General features: G+C 41.0%; 1 protein-coding gene across 1 annotated transcript in view; it reads right to left on the bottom strand.

Annotated features, from left to right (window-relative positions):
* The window catches only part of LOC126413029 (myrosinase 1-like), a 113,756-nt gene that overhangs the window by 20,902 nt on the left and 72,496 nt on the right, over positions 1-20,358 (bottom strand). The window contains exon 7 of the mRNA XM_050082923.1: positions 3,531-3,646. Within this exon, the coding sequence (XP_049938880.1) occupies positions 3,531-3,646 (116 nt within the window). The remainder of the gene's footprint in view (positions 1-3,530; positions 3,647-20,358) is intronic.

The raw sequence follows: 20,358 nt of genomic DNA, 5'->3' as shown, positions 1-20,358 counted from the left end.
AATTACGAAACAGATTCAGCTGACCCATTTCAGTGTCTCCACACTTTAATTCGTGGACTGGTAAACACTTTTTGTAACCAGGACAGCACAAGATATGCCAACTGTATTATGACGTGAAAAAATTCCTTTGTCTGCACATTTGTAAATGTGTAAACCATCTCACGTTATAACCAAAGTGAAGTTTTATTCATATAGGATTATCAAATGAACACTGGTGTTGAGCATATTAAATTTTTAGAGCTGTAGCTAGATTGGAAACTTTCTTAGAAGTATCACACTTAGGATCTTGTGCAGAAACTGAATGTTGTTATCTTCACCACATGTTATACAGATATAAAGCACAGTGTATGTCTGTATGCCCAGGATGCCCTTCCAAATCCCTGGATCGATTTCAATCAAATTTGTCACAGTTGATGAACATCAGTACTGTGGGGTTTATGGCGTAGGTAAAAGGTAAAAAGGTTTTTTTTTCAGCCCCTAGCAAATACACTGCCCTGCATGACAGGCATATTGTGTGGGAATAGTATCAGCCTGCCAAATCAAGCAACTTTGCAGGGTAGCCTACATATCAGGGCGCATTGAGTTGGTCTCCTTTGTCGATGTGCTTTGCATGGTGACAAATAAATAATTTTCAAGTTCCTGATGTGTAGCCTGCACTGCATGACAAATGTGTTGCGGGTATAGTACCTATCTGCTTTATTGAACTGTACTGCAGGAGCTACATATACTGAAAAGCATGGCTGGAAACAGACTGAGATGTATAGAGGTAGGGATGACAGAGTGATGGAAAGGAGGAAATAGACAGAGAGAGAGAGGGAAAGGGGGAGATGCATGAGGCAGGTGGAAGGTGTAGAGGGGCAGCTGGCAGATAGAAAAGGAAGAACGGAAGGTGAAGACGGAAAGAGAGAGAGGGGAGGAGAATATGGACAGAGTGAGGGGGAGGAATATGTGGTTAGAGAGGAGGTGGGGTAGTTCAAGACAATAGACGATGTTGCTAAAGCACACCTGTGCTATGACGCTCGATTCATAAATATGTCAGTCCGAAAACTGGTTGTGGATGAGATTTCTGCTGCCAGTATTTGGCTGGCATGGGGAGGAGAGGTGGCAGCATAAAGTCAGGATCATCATTATTTGCGCCAGTCTTCTGAATTAAATTCCAAATCTCTCTGCAGCGTCTTATGAACTGAGTGTATGTTGACAGTGATCCGTTCATTGAACAGGGACGTTAAGCTCAGTGCCCTCTTGGTGCAATTCGAGAGGTCTAGGCTATGTGCCAGCAACAAGTTTCACCATCTCCCTTCTCCGATCATTGACATACGTCGTAAACATAAAACACTACACTATGTACACATAAATAACACTCAGCTACACTCCACAAATATACATGTGACACAGCTCTACATGTCCGCAAGTAAAGGGGACAACATGTGCAGAGGAACCCTTCCCAATCGATGGCTGAACCCACCCCGTGCGATATCCCGGCCAACATTTTTATTGATAAGAAACACCAACTTTTAATCAATGAACACTTGACAGAAAAACACGTTAACCAACACAGAAAAACGATTTACTCATGAAGAACATCTTAATCATGGTGTACAATGAGGTACACTATAAATTTTCAAGAGATTTCCAGTAACACTGAAAAATTTGAATGATAATCCTAAGGTTATGACTTTCTCCTGACATGCTCTTTTCATTATTCACAGGGGTCCCTCGCAGTAATTTAGATCCTTTCGTTGTAATTTTTTTCTCATATTTTCTAGATATTAATAAACTTTTTGAAGCATCTTGCAACATCTATTACAAATAAAGACAACCTTGAGACTATTCGAATTCAACTGAAAACCTTTCAGATGCTTAATGAATGTTCTCTGCAGGATTACTCCACAAAAGTTTTTAGACAAAAAGAGAACGCTCTATACACTTTCTTTATGAAAAATAGAATCAATTTGAAAAGCAGAATATCTTTTCATTGTCACTGCTCTTATGAGATTGTTATATTGCTTTACCATAGCCATGTTCCAAGGCTGCCTCAAATAGGCCTCACTCGGTTGAGTAAGAATGTCAAGAACATGCATTTTCTAGTCCAACACAGTGAAATGACGACATTATGAAAAATAACTGTATTACAGCGCTAATATTACTAAATAAAATAACCTAAAGTGTTAACTTAAAGAGGTTCTCTCAAGACCTTTTCGTTGTCATAGAAGACGTTCCCTAATATAAAGCCCTTAACTTCAACCATAAGACATTTAACATGCTACAGCATTTTATTGAACCCATGTGTGCCCGCATATCTGCCCCCTGTATTCAGTTTTAACCCCTTAAAGTTTTTGTAGAGATTGTTAATGGTCATAGTATTATATTCATACTTTGCACAGTGTGTGTGTTGGGAGTGAGATATTTCATGAGTACTAAATTCTCAAAAGGGTGAGTAGGATCTGAAAAGTGCAGTTACACGTCTTATAAATTAAAGTCCTCCTTCGTGTTTTCTGTCTGTATCTGAAGGTTATTATCAGAAACTACTGCAGGGATTTTGATAGGATTTTCTTGAATATACAGACTGATTCATGAGGACGGTTTGTATATGCTCGAAGACAAAAAAAAAGAGTACATCATGCAGGAACTATTCGCATGGGACGGAAATCAATAGATGTACTGCACACGTACAGGCAAACAAATGATTAAAGTTTCAGGAAAATTTGATGACTTATTCAAGAGAAAGAGCTTCACAAACTGAGCAAGTCAGTAACGCGTCTGTCCACCTTTGACACTTATGCAAGCAGAATGAGATTTTCACTCAGCAGCGGAGTGTGCGCTGATATGAAACTTCCTTGCAGATTAAAACTGTGTGCCTGACCGAGACTCAAAGTCGGGACCTTGCCTTTCTCGAGCAAGTGCTCTACCATCTATAAATACATTTTTTTGTAGATTCCATTTTAAAGCAAAAGATTTCTTCAAGGAATTGGTATATTACATTACTTTTGCAAAGTATTTATGATAACTGGTTCTCAATGCATTGTATTTCAGTAACTGATAATATCAGTAGAGTTACAAATATTGTATGCTGCTGCTTTTGTATTTATATGTTTGTATTTAATAATAAAAATATTTCATTCTTTGAACAGTAAAAGACTGTTTTTAAAGAGTAGCTAATTCTCAAAATAAATAAATAAAAGGGAGAGAGAGAGAGAGAGAGAGAGAGAGAGAGAGAGAGAGAGAAACAACGCTATCAGTTGCTATTTATTCTCCTGTATTGGACTGAAACATGAGTTTTTAAATACAAATATGTGAACATATTCCCAAAATTAAGGAGACTTAATTTTTTAAGAGGAATTACCAGAAAATAATAACAATTAGTAGGAACTAATCACAAGCGACTGAAGTTTTTTTTAGAGTATCCTACAAATTATGAACACAGTATGGCTTCCTGTTCAAAAACAGGCCAGTGGATACCCAAATTATTCATACGTTAGTGACATCAGCAGTAATAATAATAATAATACATAATATTTTGGTAATCTTACCCCAAGTTGTGACCTGATGACTCCAGAGTCTCTGTCTAAAGAGGGAGAGAGCCCACTTTCACCACTTGTTGTATAATACGATCTGTAGTGGTTAATGCCGAGAAAGTCAGCACTTCCTAGAGATAGAGAGGGAAATTATTGTTGTTTATATTTCACACGTATTCCCAAAATGGTTCAAATGGCTCTGAGCACTATGGGACTTAATTTCTGAGGTCATCAGTCCCCTAGAACTTAGAACTACTTAAACCTAACTAACCTAAGGACGTCACACACATCCATGCCCGAGGCAGGATTCGAACCTGCGACCGTAGCGGTCGCGCGTTTCCAGACTGAAGCGCCTAGAACCGCTCGGCCACTCCGGCCGGCGCATTCCCAAAAAACAACTTTATTATAGATGTGGATCATATGGTTCGATGCAAATCACCATACTTGCTTGTGTTGGCCTTTCCGTACTGAACAGCTACACCTTGAACATACAAGCCAAAAAATAAAAAGCAGAAACAATATCGTTAGGAAACTTGCTGAGACAACATGCCGGGAGGAGGGGAGGATATTGTGCTCCCGAGTGGTTCAAAAGCGCAATCGTTAGAAAGCTGGTGTACAAATTCAATAAAACCATGAGGAAAATAACTAATACTTTAACATCCGCCCCACACCGAGGGTACCTATGCTCTGCAACTCTGGACAAGATGCGAAGAGGAATTTTCGCGAGATTCGAAGAAATTTCGTGAGCTAAAAAAGTGAAATGATCGTCTGCGCACTGATAGCTGGAAGTTCCCACCTGAAGAAGTTTGGTCGCCGAGTTGCAAGTCTTATCAGTTGACGCTACATTGGGCGATAAAATCTCCGACCCGGCTGGGAACAGAACGAGGGCCTGCTGCATGGCGGTCAGATGCGCTGACCACTCAGCTAAGGAGGCGGATATGTCGTGACCTTATGAGCACAAACCATGTACCTCAAGATCGATCGAAATTTCGGAAAAGACACTGGGATATCGTTCCTGGGAGGTTTCAATACTAGAAATTCTTGCATTTGCAGTAGTTTCTGGGATTGAATCTTCCCAAGAACGGTTGGACAAGGCTGAACAGAATAACAGCCTGTGCGAGCTGCAACTCCCTGAAGAACAAGTGGGCTGTGACTGTGCAGAGCGTAAGCACAATGCAGACTACAGACTGTAAGACTGCCCAGCTAGGAAATATCGAAGACCTATGAGAGACATGATCGAAGCAACCCATCCTGCAATTACTTGATTGACGGTATTGGACTTACAAATCTAATATAACGTTACACAACTAAAAATAATATATATTATATTTCTGTAATTTTATTGTATATTTTCAAACTCTGCATACAGCTATTGCGTGTTTCCATACGATAAATTAATAGATAATAAAGTGCAGTCTATGTTCATTTGAACCTGACTTTGAAGCCTCGGTCTGCAAAATGCTTTCAAGCCTCGGTCATCACCTGCAATTTTTACCTGCCTCGCTCCTCCTCCCCCAACCTCTCCCCCCACCCCCCATTCCCTCCATTAACAAATTAAATATTCCTTTATGCCTCGAGATACCTCTGTCAACCTATCCCTTTTTTAGTCAAATTGTACTTTGAAGCTCTTTTCTCTCTGATACGAATCAGCACCTTCTCGTTAGTTGCTCTATCTACCTACCAGACCTTCAGCATTACTCTGTAACATCACATTTCAAACGCTTCTATTGTTCACATGGAATCATCGAAGATGGATATCCTTCTAATAGCAAGAAGCTGCGAGTGAACTTAAAAGAGTTAAAATAGACATAAGTGAATGTGGTGAAGGTACTAGAAACACAAGCAAAAGCCCTAAATAATAAACTGAAAGACACGAAATAAGCCAAAGAAGCAGAGCAACACTGACAATGGAAATCCAAGAAATATGAGTGTAGAATATTACTATTGCCACTGAAATAAAGTTACTGGAGAAGAGTATAATAGTCTGGGCAATATTATAAAAAGAAGCATTAAGACGAAGTAACACACGAGTAGGTACATTAATATTAAATAATTAAATTCTGAAAAACCAAGCAGACTACTTGAATACTGATTTCGTTTGCAATGTGACATAGACCTCAGTTCACTATGGTAATGTGGCAGTTACTATATGCTTAATTTTCCGTATTGATGTTGTGCAGACAAATTATGTAGATGCTGGGATCACAATATATGTCATCTGTTGGCGAATATGGCAACTATGACCATTTGTTTATAGGTATGAACATAACTGGTGACATATAGTGGCTATAGAAATATGTAAAGAAGATTGCACTCAAATGGAAACAGAAATGTCAGTGTAGGAAATCAGTATGTTTAACAGGCTTAGATAAGTATAACACGCAGCCTGAAGTATTGCTTGTGAAAATATGTATAGTAGCGTTTCAAGATGCTTTTGTAAATGTTTAAATGGCTGATTATCTTTAGCGAGCACAGACGAACGTGTCACATTATACTACGAGTAAGTAAGTGTTGATATATAAGAGTGAACTGTCGTGGAATCGCCCTCAAGTGCACCGAGAAATGTGCATACGTATGGAAGTGTACAGGCGAGTTTTTATGGGGGATACTGGTACATAATCACCGAAGGACAGAGCTTTGTATTCAAGTCATAGCTGAGAAACATTAATGTACGCTACGCATTGTGGGAAAGTGCTTTAAATACCAAATATTGTGAAACAGTATAGTACATTGTACATGGCTATGAAACAGTGCAGCTACGTGTGTTTCTAGCCGCGCATATGCACCAGTATGTGCAGTCGAGAGTTTCAGAGTAAATGGCGTAAGACAAGCTTTCAAAAGGCACAGAGTTTGAAAAACAAATTAGTATCAAATGTGTGACAGTGCCTTGTCTAACTCACCTAATCCAGACCACTCCAGCTACCAATCATAAGGACTTGTTGAACGGGTATTATGGTGACTCAGCTATCTTCATCTCTTATATACTAATAACAAAACTGTAAAACTGTCGTGCCCGTCTGTCTCTTTCTTCGAACACGATAATCTCCAAAACTGCTAGACGAATTGTCATGAGCATTTGACAGGTAGCTTGAGCATAGCTTACGACAACGTAAAAGTTTTATTTCATCAAAATTGGATCACGCAAGAAAAAGATGGTATTTAAAGTTTTACCTAAAACCGTCGTTTCTTTTTGTCTGTTTGAACTCGCTAATCTCGAAAACTACAAAACGAATTTTCGTAGGCTTTTCACAGGCAACTTGAGCGTAGCTTGGGGGAACGTACAACCTTTACTTAATCAAAATTGGATAACGAAAACAGAATGTCGTGATTTAAAGATTTATAAAAAACCGTCGTGTCTATCTGTCTAGTTTTTCACGTATTTCAATGTTTATGACGAGGTATCGTCTGAACTATCTGTCTAACAATAATATAATTTTTCAGGTACCTTCAATGATCTATGTGGCTCCTGTTTGCAAATGTGTGACGAATAGAGTTATTAGAAAGGAAGCAACAAATCAAAACATCATAGATAATGCTGAAATTTTACTTCATGAACAACTAATATGTAGTAAGTGAAAACTTTTTTCTTTTCATAGTTTTGTGTTAAACTTTTAACAGAAGAGCATACCTCTTAATGAGTAGTTTACGACAGCATTTTAAATTTTTAAATTCGTTCAATAGTTACGTGAAATACTGAAAATCAACTGGAAACTATTAGATAGGCAACATGGAACTGGATCTTTCAATCACGAAGCATGAAACATGAACCATGAATCGCGTTAGGCCTTTGATAATATAGATGCTGCCGCCAGTTCTACCGTTGTAAAACCGGTAACGAGTTTGCTCTGGAAACCTACGTCTTTGTGTACCTACTGCGCACGTCTTTACCTGACATCAATAAGGCACCCACTATTTTTAGTTGGTACACAAGAGCGGCGCGGCATTAAAAGCACTGAAATTCGCTACACGCGAATAAGCGCGATCTCCCAACTGAGAACTGATCGATGCGTGACGCAGCCACAGTCGACCTCCAAACACTGGGTGCGCCCTGTTATCAGATCAACTATACAATCGGATGAAGAGAGGTACGAAGGATGAGTATTCGTGTCTCGCTCACAATGAAGTCATTACAAAACGTGCGTAGGTTCGGATTTGAAAGCAGTGAGGATGAAAAACGGCCGTTACCTTCTCACAAGAACAGACTCATCATTTGTCTCAAGTGCTTAATGCATGTATGGGACAAAAAACTCTGCGTCATCTATTTATTTCACAAGTTAATTCAGAAGCTATTTCACACAAGTTAATTTTGCTACGTATTTGCAAATGAGGGTATCCAGTGAGCAGAGACTACATAGTTTAATAATGAGATTACGGACGTTATTCTTGAAGTTTATGCTGCAGAACTCACAAACTGTTTGTGCAGGATGGGCCAGAAGTCACGATCGGAAATGTTTAATGTTATTGCACTGAAGGAAGAAGCATCATGAAAGACAAACGGGAAAATGATACATGCAGGAATGGAATAACACAGAAACGAATGTTCTTACATACTCTTCCATATTTCGCACTCTCTCTGCATGCTGACCATCATTCTCGGCGCAGTGTTGGATTTGCTGCCATCTGCGTCTACTTTCCTGGCACAGTATTTCCGAAGTGATCATTCTCAGGGTTGTCTTTCGCCCATATATAAACATTTAGAGACCACGGACTAAGATAATCTACACATTCATCTGTAACCACATCCTTAAGGCGAGCCGCTTATATTTGAAAAGGTGCATGTAACTATTCGCATGAATCAAGTCGCGTATTCATGTCATTATCATTTAATTCATTGATGCCACCGGGCCGAAATGAACGGTAACCTTCTTTCTTCATCCAACGACGCAAGGAAGCGGTGTGGGATCTTCATCTCCACTGACCCCTGCCTTCTCGATTTTGCTAACGAACGGAATAATGACGCATTTAAGCCTTCAGTGACTTCATTATCGTTGTCTTATTTATCGGTTCTTCCAGTGCATGGTTGCGTCTGCCACAGGATCAGCTGCAAAGGCCTTTCTTTTCAGTTTCCGAAGATTGGAGACTTGAGGCAATTAAAAAGGATTTCCCTAATTTAATCATATGTCTCAATCGTTAGCTTCTGTCCATGCTGAGAAGAAGACGTTAATCAATTGTAACAAGAATATTTACAAGAGTATCACATTGGTAGCAAAAAAAAAACAAGAAAAGAAAAACACGATCACGTGGCGTAGCATTCGCCGGCAACTCAAGGCGAAACAACACGAACACATGTGTTTTCACGGAGTGACGGTTGCATTGTAGTTTGAGTGACCTTTTCCTGAAGATAAATGTGCTAAGCACGAAGAGAATTATTTTCAACCTAGAATACATTTCCACATCCATAACCACGAAATTATATGTTAAGTTACTTGAATATCTTTCGAAATGTGACTTTTGGCCCACCCCGTAGAACTGAAATGCACAACGAAGGCGCTTCTCTACCAATAGCACTTTAATTTTTTACATCTTCGTGCATGCGCTCAAGCATTTAGCAGTCAAGGAGAGCTGGAAATAAAAAATGGGACCTTCGAAATGGCATAACCCTTTTCCTTTTTTTTCCAAACCGATTACTACAGCCGGACAACGTGCTCTACTGGGTCAGTTCAACATAGGACGGAATAGGCAAGTTATTACACGGAAAACAACTGGGAACTGGTTAAAGTACACATCGACAAGCCAAATATTATGAGCACTACCCACCGCGACGTTGGATGCTCCCTGGTGGCTTTGAGGGCACGTGACACGGTGACAAAAGTATGAAAGCAGAGCAGACATGCACGAGGGACCTGCCTAGTGAAGATATGGGCTGCAAATGGAGAAATCCACTGAGGTAAGCGATTTTGACAAAGAGTAGATTATTATTACGCAGAGCCTGTGAAGGCCTATCTTGGAAACGGCGAAACTGGTCGAATGTTCACGTGCTACTGTCGTGAGCATCTATGGAAAGAGGCGAAGGACGGTGAAATACCACTAGGCGATAAATTGTTGGATGTCCACGACTCTTCATAGAACGTGGCTTTGGAGGCTTGTCTGCTCTGTAAAGTAGGACAGATGGTGATCTGTGGCAGCTCTGCCGGCAGAGCACAATACTGGTGAACGCACATGTGTTCGAAGAACAATGTTCATTGTACATTGGAGAACACGGAACTCCGTAGCAGGCCACCCCTACGTGTTCACATGTTAACCCAACAACATGGTCAATTACGATTCCAGTGGGCACGGGACCATCGAGATTCGACCGTCGTTCAATGGAATCGTGTCGGCTCTTCAGCTGAATCACATTTTTGATACAACAGGTCGATAGTCGTCTCCACAAACGTCGTGCCGGCCGTTGTGGCCGAGCTGTTCTAGGCGCTTCAGTCTGGAACCGCGCGACCGCTACGGTAGCAGGTTCGAATCCTGCCTCGGGCATGGATGTGTGTGATGTCTTTAGGTTAGTTAGGTTTAAGTAGTTCTAAGCTCTAGGGAACTGATGACCTCAGATGTTAAGTCCCATAGTGCTCAGAGCCATTTGAACAAACGCCATTAAGGAGGTGAACGGCGGCTGGAAACGAGTAGCGCGCCACTGACGCAGGCTGGTAGGATCAGTATTATGCTGTGGGAGACATTCTCCTGCGCTTGCATATGACCTGTGGTAGTAATCGAAGAGACGTTGACAGTTGCGAATCTCCTGCATCACTTCACGCTAGATGTCACCCCTGACAGCGATGTCATCTTTTAGTAGTACACTGAAGAGCCAAATAAACTGGAACACCTGCCTAATATCGTGTAGGGCCCCCGCGAGCACGCAGAAGTGTCGCAACACTAAGTCGCATGGACTCAACTAATGTTTGAAGTAGTGCTGGAGGCAACTGACATCATGAGTCCTACAGGGCAGTCCATAAATCCATAACAGTACGAGGGGGTGGAGATCTCTTTTGAACAGCAGGTTGCAAGGCATCCCAGATATGCTCAATAATGTTCATGTCTGGGGAATTTAGTGGCCAGCGGAAGTGTTAAACTCAGAAGAGTTTTCCTGGAGCCACTCTGTAGCAATTCTGAACTTGTGGTATGTCGCATTGTCCTGCTGGAATTGCCCAAGTCAGTCAGAATGCACAATGGATATGAATGGATGCAGGTGATCAGATAGGATACTTACATATGTGTCACCTGTCAGAGTCGTATCTAGACGTATCAGGGGTCCCGTGTCTCTCCAACTGCACACGCTCCACGCCACTCCATAGCCTCCACTAGCATGAACAGTCCCTTGCTGACATGCAGGGACCATGGATTCATGAGGTTGTCTCCATACCTGTACACATCCATCCGCTCGATACGATTTGAAACGAGACTCGTCCGACCAGGCAACATGTTTCCAGTCATCAACAGTCCAATGTCGGTGTTGACGGGCCCAGGCGAGGCGTAAAGCTTTGTGTCGTGCAGTCATCAAGGGGACACGAGCGGGCCTTCGGCTCCGAAAGCCCATATTGATGATGTTTCGTTGAATAGTTCGCATACTGACACTTGCTGATGGCCCAGCATTGAAATCTACAGCAATTTGCGGAATGGTTGCACTTCTGTTACGTTGAACGATTCTCTTCAGTCGCTGTAGGCTCCGTTCTTGCAGGGTCTTTTTATGGCCGCAGGGATGTCGGAGATTTGATGTTTTAACGGATTCACGGTACACTCGTGAAATGGTCGTAGGGGAAAATCCCCACTTCATCGCATCGTATGCAATCCATCTGGGTCACTGTCGAGCGCCATCACCGCGTACGCAAATAGCGAATGTACGTCGACGTGTAATGCCACAAACCTCCAAAAACCTACTAACAAATGTCGGATCTCTGATATGCAGAATCAGTTATGTATTTCGTTCCAAAGACGGACACAACAAGTTATTGAGCAGGTTCAAAAATGGCTCTGAGCACTATGGGACTCAACTGCTGAGGTCATTAGTCCCCTAGAACTTAGAACTAGTTAAACCTAACTAACCTAAGGACAGCACAAACATCCATGCCCGAGGCAGGATTCGAACCTGCGACCGTAGCGGTCTTGCGGTTCCAGACTGCAGTGCCTTTAACCGCACGGCCACTTCGGCCGGCTATTGAGTAGGTGTCATAATGTTTTTGTTCATCAGAGTGTTTGAGTGAAAGTACCACACACACGCCAGGAAAAGTCGCAGCAGCTTGTAGGCAGATCAGCCTGAACTACCACCATTGCCCACTTACCACACTAACAGTGAAACACGTGATTTTTGCCGTTACGACTGTGCACGTCATGTTGCGCATACACATAGGGCACTTTCCTCTTACCGTAGCCATCGCCTCTCTCACAGCACACATCTCATGGCTTGACCGTAGTATTAACTACAAGCAAAAAGCTTCCAGATTGGTTGGCTTGTGTTTAGAACGCTCAATTTCAAGGCTATTAACGCCTTAGAAGCTCCAAGATCGTTTAACGTACCGTCTGATTCCTGAATAATGTGAAGAGTGAATGAGACGAAACCTTGCCTGAAGCAATGCGTTCTGATCACTGGCATGTTCGCTCGCTGCGCATATTGGATAGAAGCACCCAAATGGCGAAAGAAAAAAAAAACGAAGAGTAGAGTTTATTGTCCCGTCGAAGTTGTTAAAAACGGAACACAAATTTGGACAGTTCAATGGTAGGGAAGAAATTCGACTGTGCTTCTTTCAAACGAACTGCCCCATGAATGTTTTTCATCGATACAGAGACACCATCGTTAACAAAAAGCTGAGTGGCCAGGCGGGGTTTTGAAACTACTGTTGCTGAATGCGAGTCCAGTGTCACACTATCGAGTCTAGAGTCTCGCATGTTGCAGGTTTGAACCCGGACAACCCGTGTGTCGCGGCCTGACACATCCAATATACAGGCCAGCTTGGCTACGAGACTGCAGCTTTGCGTAACGCCATGTGTCACTATGAAGAGGATTTTTTAAGCTATAACTACGAAAATTGATATTTTATTTGTCGGACAGAAATAAAAATGTATGTCTTTCAGCGTTTTTTGGAAACTCAGCACCTAAGCGAGTGAAATATGGGACCAAAAGTATTACGAAAATATTTCATTATGAAAGATGAGTGGTTAGAGGTACTCGTACATTCGAAAAGATCATGTTTCCATGCCCTTAATTAACGTGAAAAGTTTAGAAAGTGTTGCAATTTGTGAACTAAGTCAAAGAAAGGTGTCTAACAATCAGCTCGACAATTCAGCTTTATCAGAATTGCCTAGAAAAAGAAATGTATCTTCAATACACTAATTTTTAAGTAGACGTAATATATGGCAATAAAATTATTTATGTTCCAGTTACTACACAAACTAACCATTACTGAAGACAAGATAGATATAACGTTTAAATTCTATTCCATGTACAATAAAGCTCGTTTGAAATGAGAGAATTCAGTACAGGCTGTACTGGTGCCAATAATTACTATAGAACCACTTATCCGATTTACGTATTTCTTTTTTAACTCGTTATATGAAGTTAAATTAAACCCATGGAATACTTTAATTATGCAAAGACTGGGCGCCATGTAAATGCTCAGTCTTTTATAATTTATAGATTTTCATCTGAGCAAAGGTCATAATAACATATAAATTCGATTAAAGAAAAACAAAAGAAAGTCTTTGCAGTCCACGCGAGGGAAGCAGCAGGTGTTGAGCTAGTTAAGATATATGTTTGATACTAACAGACTTCTTTGGGCCACAGATGCCCTCTTTATTTCCGACTGTCTGTTTACTATGACCTCGTTGTATGATCCATCATGTGTTATTTTGCTTCTAAGATAGAACAATTCCTTAACCTCGACTACTTCATGGTCACCAAGTTTGATGTTCAGTTTATCACTAATCTCATTTCTGCTACTCCTCATTACTTTCGTCTTTCTTCGGTTTACTCTCAATCCGTATTCTGCACTCATTACACTGTTCAATCCATTCAGCTGGTCCTGCAATTCTTCTTCACTTTCACTTACCTTTAATGTCCACTTACTCTCAATTTTAATCCCACTGTTTAAACTTTCATTTCCGTTAATATTTCTTGAACAGCAAAGGCTAAAGTTGCATTCCTGTGTTACACCGTTTATAGTCCGGGCATTTCGGTCTTGATTTTTCGTTTTTATTGTTTCCTCTTGGTCTTTGTTCACGTTGTATAGTACCCGTCTTTCTCTATGGCTTATTCCCATTTTTTCAGAATTTAGAGCTTTTTGCACCATTTTACATTCTCGTACACTTATTATAAATCGACAAATTGTATGACAGTGTCTTGATTCTTCCTAACTCTTGCTTCCGTTATGAAGTGCCTCTTTTGTGCTTTTATGTTTCCTAAAGGCAAACTGACCGATCCTTAGTTTTGGTTTCCATTGTTCTGTATGTTATCTTGTTAACTACTTGAATGCATAAGGTGTCTGCGTCTACTGCGTAGCTGACTGCGATATTTCTCACACTTAAGTGCTATTGCCATCTCCTGAATTCCATGAATGCTGTTTTTCCGAAAGTCTGATGGTGCGTCTCCAGGCTCATAGATTCTATACATCAGCTTGAATGGAAGTTTGGTTACAGCTTCCCCCAATGTTTTTAGAAATTCCGAGGGAATGTTGTCTGTACTTTCTGCTTTATTGGATACTATTTCTTCCAATGCTCTATTAAAGCCTGACTCTAATCCTCGAACCCCTATGTCTTCCATATCGACACCCATTTCTTCTTCAGTGACTTCATGAGACGAGCCGTCCCCCTTATAGAGGCCTTCATTGTATTCTTTCCTCCTATCTTCTCTCTCCTCTGCGTTGAATATTGGAATGTTCGCTTCGTTCTTAATGTTGACGCCATTGCTTTTAATTCCACCAAAGATTGTTTTGATTTTTCTATAAGCTGAATCAGTACTCCTGACGATCATTTCTTTTTCGATATCTACATATTTTTCATGCAGCCATTTCGCGTTTGCTTCCCTACACTTCCTATTTATTTCATTCCTGTAGCCTTTGTTCCCTTGGCTACACCCACGTATGCGTTTCACACATATATGGAACACACCTCCTCCTCACCCTCTCTGTATCCACTTCTTCCTCCTTCCATCTCTCCACGTCATTCTCCCACGTGTATCTGTCTATCGCGATCTACCTCCACTCTCTCTGTCCTTTCATCTCCTCTTACCTCTCCACCCTCTCTCTCTCTGACCATATCTTCCTCCTCCTCCCTCTGACGTATATTCCTCCCTCTCTCTTTCCACCTCCACCTCTTGCTCTTCCTTCTCCACTTACCCACTACCCTCTACACCTTCCACTTGCCTCATGCATTTCCCCCTCCTTCCCTCTCTCTGCCCATTTCCTCCTCCCCCTCACTCTCTCCATTCCCTCTCCAATCCATCTCAATCTGTCTCCAGCCATAATCACTGGCATGTGTAGCCCTTGCATCTCCCCCTCTTCCCCTCTCTCTGTCCATTTCCTCCTCCCCATCTATACATATTCTGTCCATCCCAACCTGCTCCAGCCATGCTCATTGGCGCATGTATCCCTTGCAATATAGTTCAATAAAGCAGGCCAATTCTACTCGCGTATCACACCAGTTATGCAAAGGAGGCAACTTATTAGGGGTTTGAAAATCATTTGGCTGCCATGCAAAGCAGCTCAACAGAGCAGACCAATAGTACTCCAACACACACAACACACAGGGCAGCCTGCAGTTTTGGACCCAGTAAATCGTTTCTTGACCTTTGGCATGTAGGCTGCCCTGCAAAATAGGTTGATTTGACAGGTCTATGTTCCCACAAAACATGCCTGTCTTGCAGGGTAGCCAATATGCCAGGAGCTAGAAAAAAAACTAGTTTTGACCTGTATCTCTGCTCCTATTGGAGCTAGTTGGTTATAAATCCCCTAGTACTAATACTCATAAAGCTTTCTGTTTCTGTACCAAATCCGAGACATAAACACACACACTCTGCTTTACATACATAACAGATGTGTATTCCTGTCTACCCCTGAACATTTTTGTACTTCCTTCTTTCGTCATTCAGTTGAAGTATTTCTTCTGCTACCCACACATGTTTGTCCAATTTCTTTGATGGTCGTTTTTGATAGTGTCCATTCCTCTTCAACTGATCTTCCTGCTGTGGTATTCATTATTGCTGTATCTGTAACCTTAGATAATTTTAAATGCATCTCATCATTCCTCAGTACCTCAGCATCTCATTTCTTTCCATATTCATTCTTCCTGACTATCACTTCAAACTTCAGACTACTCTTCATCATAACTAAATTTTGGTCTGAGGAAATATCTGTTCCTGGGTATGCCTTAAAATCCAATGTCTGATTACAGAATCTCTGTCCAACCATGATATAATAAAAGTACTTTCTTCCCATATTTCCAGATCTTTTCCAAGTATGTCTCCGCCTCTTGTGATTTTTTATCGTTGTGTTCGCTTTTACTAGCTGGACATTATTGCATAACTCAATTAGTTTTTCTTATTTCAACTACGAAGCCCATATTCTCTCAATATTCTATCTCCTGTTCCTTCTGCTACTATCACATTCAAGTTCCCGTGTTACATTCTCCCAAACCCGTATTTTTTATTCATTACTGTTTTTAGCATATGTATGAAGGGATAGGATGCAACGTTTTCAATGGACACTTGAGCCTCACTTTACTGCCAGCTTTTCCATTCAAGTTGCCTCCACCCAGCCACCGTATCCACAAAGGTACTTTTATTATTAGAAGAGTGCATGACAGCAATAAATGTTTATAGATTTTTGATTTCCAAATAACGCAAATCAAGTACACATTGATGGAATTAAAGAGAATGCATTAACATACTCCTGGGCAGTGGTGCACACCTCGGAGATTAGTGGTCGTAATTCTACTAATGAAAAAATTTCTTACCTCCAATATTTGGCTGGCTAGGGGAGAAGAGGTGGTGGTGTTGAGTTCCCGATCACCATGCTTTGAGTCGAAATCTTGAATTAAATTACAAACGTTTGTACAATGTCTCATGGAGTGACGTGGCACTCTTGATGATCCATCCGTCAGATGATGTCATTAAGCTAAGCAGCCCCCTTGGTGCTATTCGAGAGCAACAGATTATGTAACAGCAGGGTATTTCATGCTCTCGCTTTTCTCAGCACCAAATAACAACAACATAAGGCCACACCTAGACTCAACATCTATATCACTGAACCACAAATCGGGAATACAGTATTAGTTGATGGTTACCTATCTAATGGTCTGCAAGGGAAACAAAAAGTTGATTCCCAGTATTTCGTGTAACTATTGATATATGACTCGTTTACGGTAGAGGACTGCAGCATCATTCACCCTTTCATTTGTCGAACAAACGCAAGGATGGCCGACATAGTGTTTAGTGTATCTGGGATTGTAAAACAGTTAAGATCCTTAGACGCCAGGAAGGCATCTGGCCCAGACGGTATCTCTGTAAGATTATATGTTGACTATGCTACAAATATAGCACCATTCTTATCCATCATCTGTCAGAGATCACTGGAACAGCGGAAAGTTCCACGGGACTAGAAGAAGGCCCAGGTCATAGCAATCTATAAAAAGGGTAGAAAATCGGATGCACATAATTGCTGGCCAATTTCACTGACATCGATTTCTTGTAGAATCTTGGAACATATTTTGTGTTCAGACTTAATGACCTTTCTAGATTCTGAGAAGCTCATCTGCAGAAACCAGCACGGTTTTAGGAAAAGGCGGTAATGCGAGACTCAGCTGGCCCTCTTTGTGCATGATATACAACAGGCTCTAGACACCGGCTCCCAGGTTGATGCCATATTTCTCGACTTTCGAAAGGCGTTCGACTCAGTTCCGCACTCGCTTGCTCCAAAAAGTTTGCGCTTACGGTCTATCCGATGACATATGCGGTTGGATAGAAAGTTTTATAACAGACAGAGAGCAGTATGTCGTCCTGAATGCGGTGACTTCAACAGAAATAAGCGTAACTTCAGGTGTGCCCCAGGGCAGCGTAATAGGTCCGCTTCTTTTTACGATTTACATAAACGATATGGTTTATGGTATTGGCAGCTGCATTAGACTGTTTGCCAATTATGCTGTAGTCTACAGGAAAGTAGTATCACACGAAAGTTGTGAACAAATAAATAAGGATTTGCAGAAAATAAATGCCTGTTGTAGTGACTGGCAGTTATCGCTCAATATTAGTAAGTGTAACCTACTGCGTATAACAAGGCGAAAATCCCCATTAATTTACGAGTACAAAATAAATGCCCAGTCTTTGGAAGCGGTAACAACCGTCAAGTATCTGGGTGTGGCTATTCGAAATGATCTCAAATGGAATAATCATATTACACAAGTGACGGGCAAGGCGAACTCTAGATTGTGGTTTATTGGTAGAATCCTGAAGCGATGCAGTCCTTCAAGAAAGGAAATTGCTTACAATACGTTAGTTCGTCGAGTCTTAAGAGTATTGTTCGTCTGTATGGGACCCATACCAATTGGGACTGATTCAAGAGATTGAGAGGGTCCAAAGAAGACCGGCAAGATTCGTGACTGGTACATTTAGCCATCGAGATAGCGTTACAAATCTCATAGAAAGTTTGAAGTGGGACACACTTGCAGATAGACGACGCGCTAAACGGAAGGGGCTGCTCACTAAATTCCGAAATCCGATCTTCGCCGAGGATGTAGGGCATATATTATTACCACCAACTTTCAAATCACGCAATGATCACCATTCAAAGATAAGGGAAATTAGAGCTCGTACTGAGGCGTTCAGACAGTCGTTTTTCCCTCGCGCGATCCGCGAGTGGAACAGAGGAGGGGAAATATGACTTTGGCGCGAATTCTCCCCTCCGCCACTCACCGCTTGGTGCCTAGCGGAGTACATATGTAGAGATAGATGTAGAATTTAAAAATTTTAAATGCTGTCATAATCTATTGAGTCAACAAAATAGTACAAATATTACAGTTAGATACTGTACGTTTGTCTTGAGACAGCGAAAGTGGTAGCCCACCAATACCCAGAAAGTATTCAGGCAATATTTGAGAATGAGAGCACTTAGCGACTTCCAGCAGACTTTACACATAATTTCAAATCTTTACGAAAGATTTTCTCGCTGAAAATTCTACAAAATAATGAAAAGAAAAAAGTTTATCGTTTACCAGAAGCGACGATCAAAAAGTTTCCAGTTGATGGTGTTGACACATTGCATACAGGGTGTAACAAAAATGTAGGCGCAAATTGCAGGACACATTCCTCACAAGCAGATGAAGAAAAAACAGAATGCCCCACCGATGTTTTTACTTTCGAGTCATAATAATAAATCTGTTCTCTGCCGTGGATAAGCGCCATTGTATATTGAAATAAATGTGCTAAAGACAGCGCTAGATATTGCGTAAGATTTTTTCGTTTGAGTTAATTTAAATATTGGTTCTTTCCAATTCATTCGGTATTTAATTTCATTCTTAGTGAGTTTGAAATAATTTTCGAGAATGGTTTTTCATTTAGAAGGACTTTTAGTTTTTGATTTTTGTTTGTAGGTATGAATTCCTCTATTCCCATTAATATATAAGACTTAAAGCGGGTTTTGGGGGTAGACATGATGGCAACCATTCGATTTTAGCAAATGTCTGGTCTTCTTGCTGATTACGTTCGATGTCGTGACTACGGCGAACATATGGGCCTGATAAGTGTGTCTGCTCGTAGTACTCATGATTTATTCATATGGAGGCGTAGCAAGGATCGACTATGGCGCTCAATTACACGAGGAATATGGTTTGAGAAATCGAAGCTGGCCTTGAGGGGTATAATAGAAATTATATACTGTTGTGTTTGATATAACCTGTGTGGTTGTGTGTGCATGAATGTCGTGTGAGTGAGCATAACATTTTAGACTGGTATTCGTTTTGTAGGGAAGTTTGTGGGGAATATATAGAGTAAAGAGGGCTTTGGGGGCGGGGGAGAGGGGAGGGGGGGTTACATACACGAACAACAGGGGGGGGGGACATGTGGTGGGATTATGGGTTTGGTGGGCTGTAATTTCAGATCCATAATGTGATGATGTAGCTTTTAAAGTCTAATCGAACGAAGAAAGTTTTGGTGAAATTAATTGACGATCATGTGGCACAGGGTTCTGTAGTTATTTCCAATAGTTTTACTTCATATAAGGATTTGGGGAACAGAGCCGTTTAGATGAATATTCATGGAGGCGTAGTGTACCCGATACATACCGCTCGTCTGTTTCCTTAAACGTGTTGGGCAAATGTATCCTCCAACATTTGTTAGTTAATTTCAAGTTAGGATGGGGTGGGGGGGGGGACTGATAATTAAGGAGAAGGGTGGGTTTGGTCGGGATGATTAAAATATTGATTTGGATTTTTTGTGGTTGCTCCATCATTCTTCATTTTCTTATGTCAGGTAATTTCCTTCTGTGCATATTTCTTTAATTATTTTACTTCATTTAGTAGCTGTGAACTTCAGGGTTTATATATTTGTACGTATGTGTGTATGTATTCTTTTGTGAAGTTGTGTTTCTTTTTATGTGGGTATGTGATTCTTCTTGACGTGTTTGAAGGTGAGCTTTAGTTTCTTGCGGAGGAGTTTGCGTACGGTAAGTTTAGTCTTTTATTTTTATGTTGTGCTGAATTTGTTTATTTTCTTGTATTTCTTTGTTGTATTATATTGTTCTGCGTTAAGTATGGGTTAGTCAGCTGCAGTACAGAATACAAATACCGCAGTTGCCATAGGTCAAACGGATATCAACTGCGTTTTTTAAAATAGGAACCCCCTTTTTTTATTACATATTCGTGTAGTACGTAAAGAAAT

This window comes from Schistocerca serialis, chromosome 7 (assembly GCF_023864345.2).
Source record: "Schistocerca serialis cubense isolate TAMUIC-IGC-003099 chromosome 7, iqSchSeri2.2, whole genome shotgun sequence".
Lineage (NCBI taxonomy): Eukaryota > Metazoa > Arthropoda > Insecta > Orthoptera > Acrididae > Schistocerca > Schistocerca serialis.
Note: the sequence above shows the minus strand (reverse complement) of the source record. Positions and strands in the feature narration are given on the sequence as shown.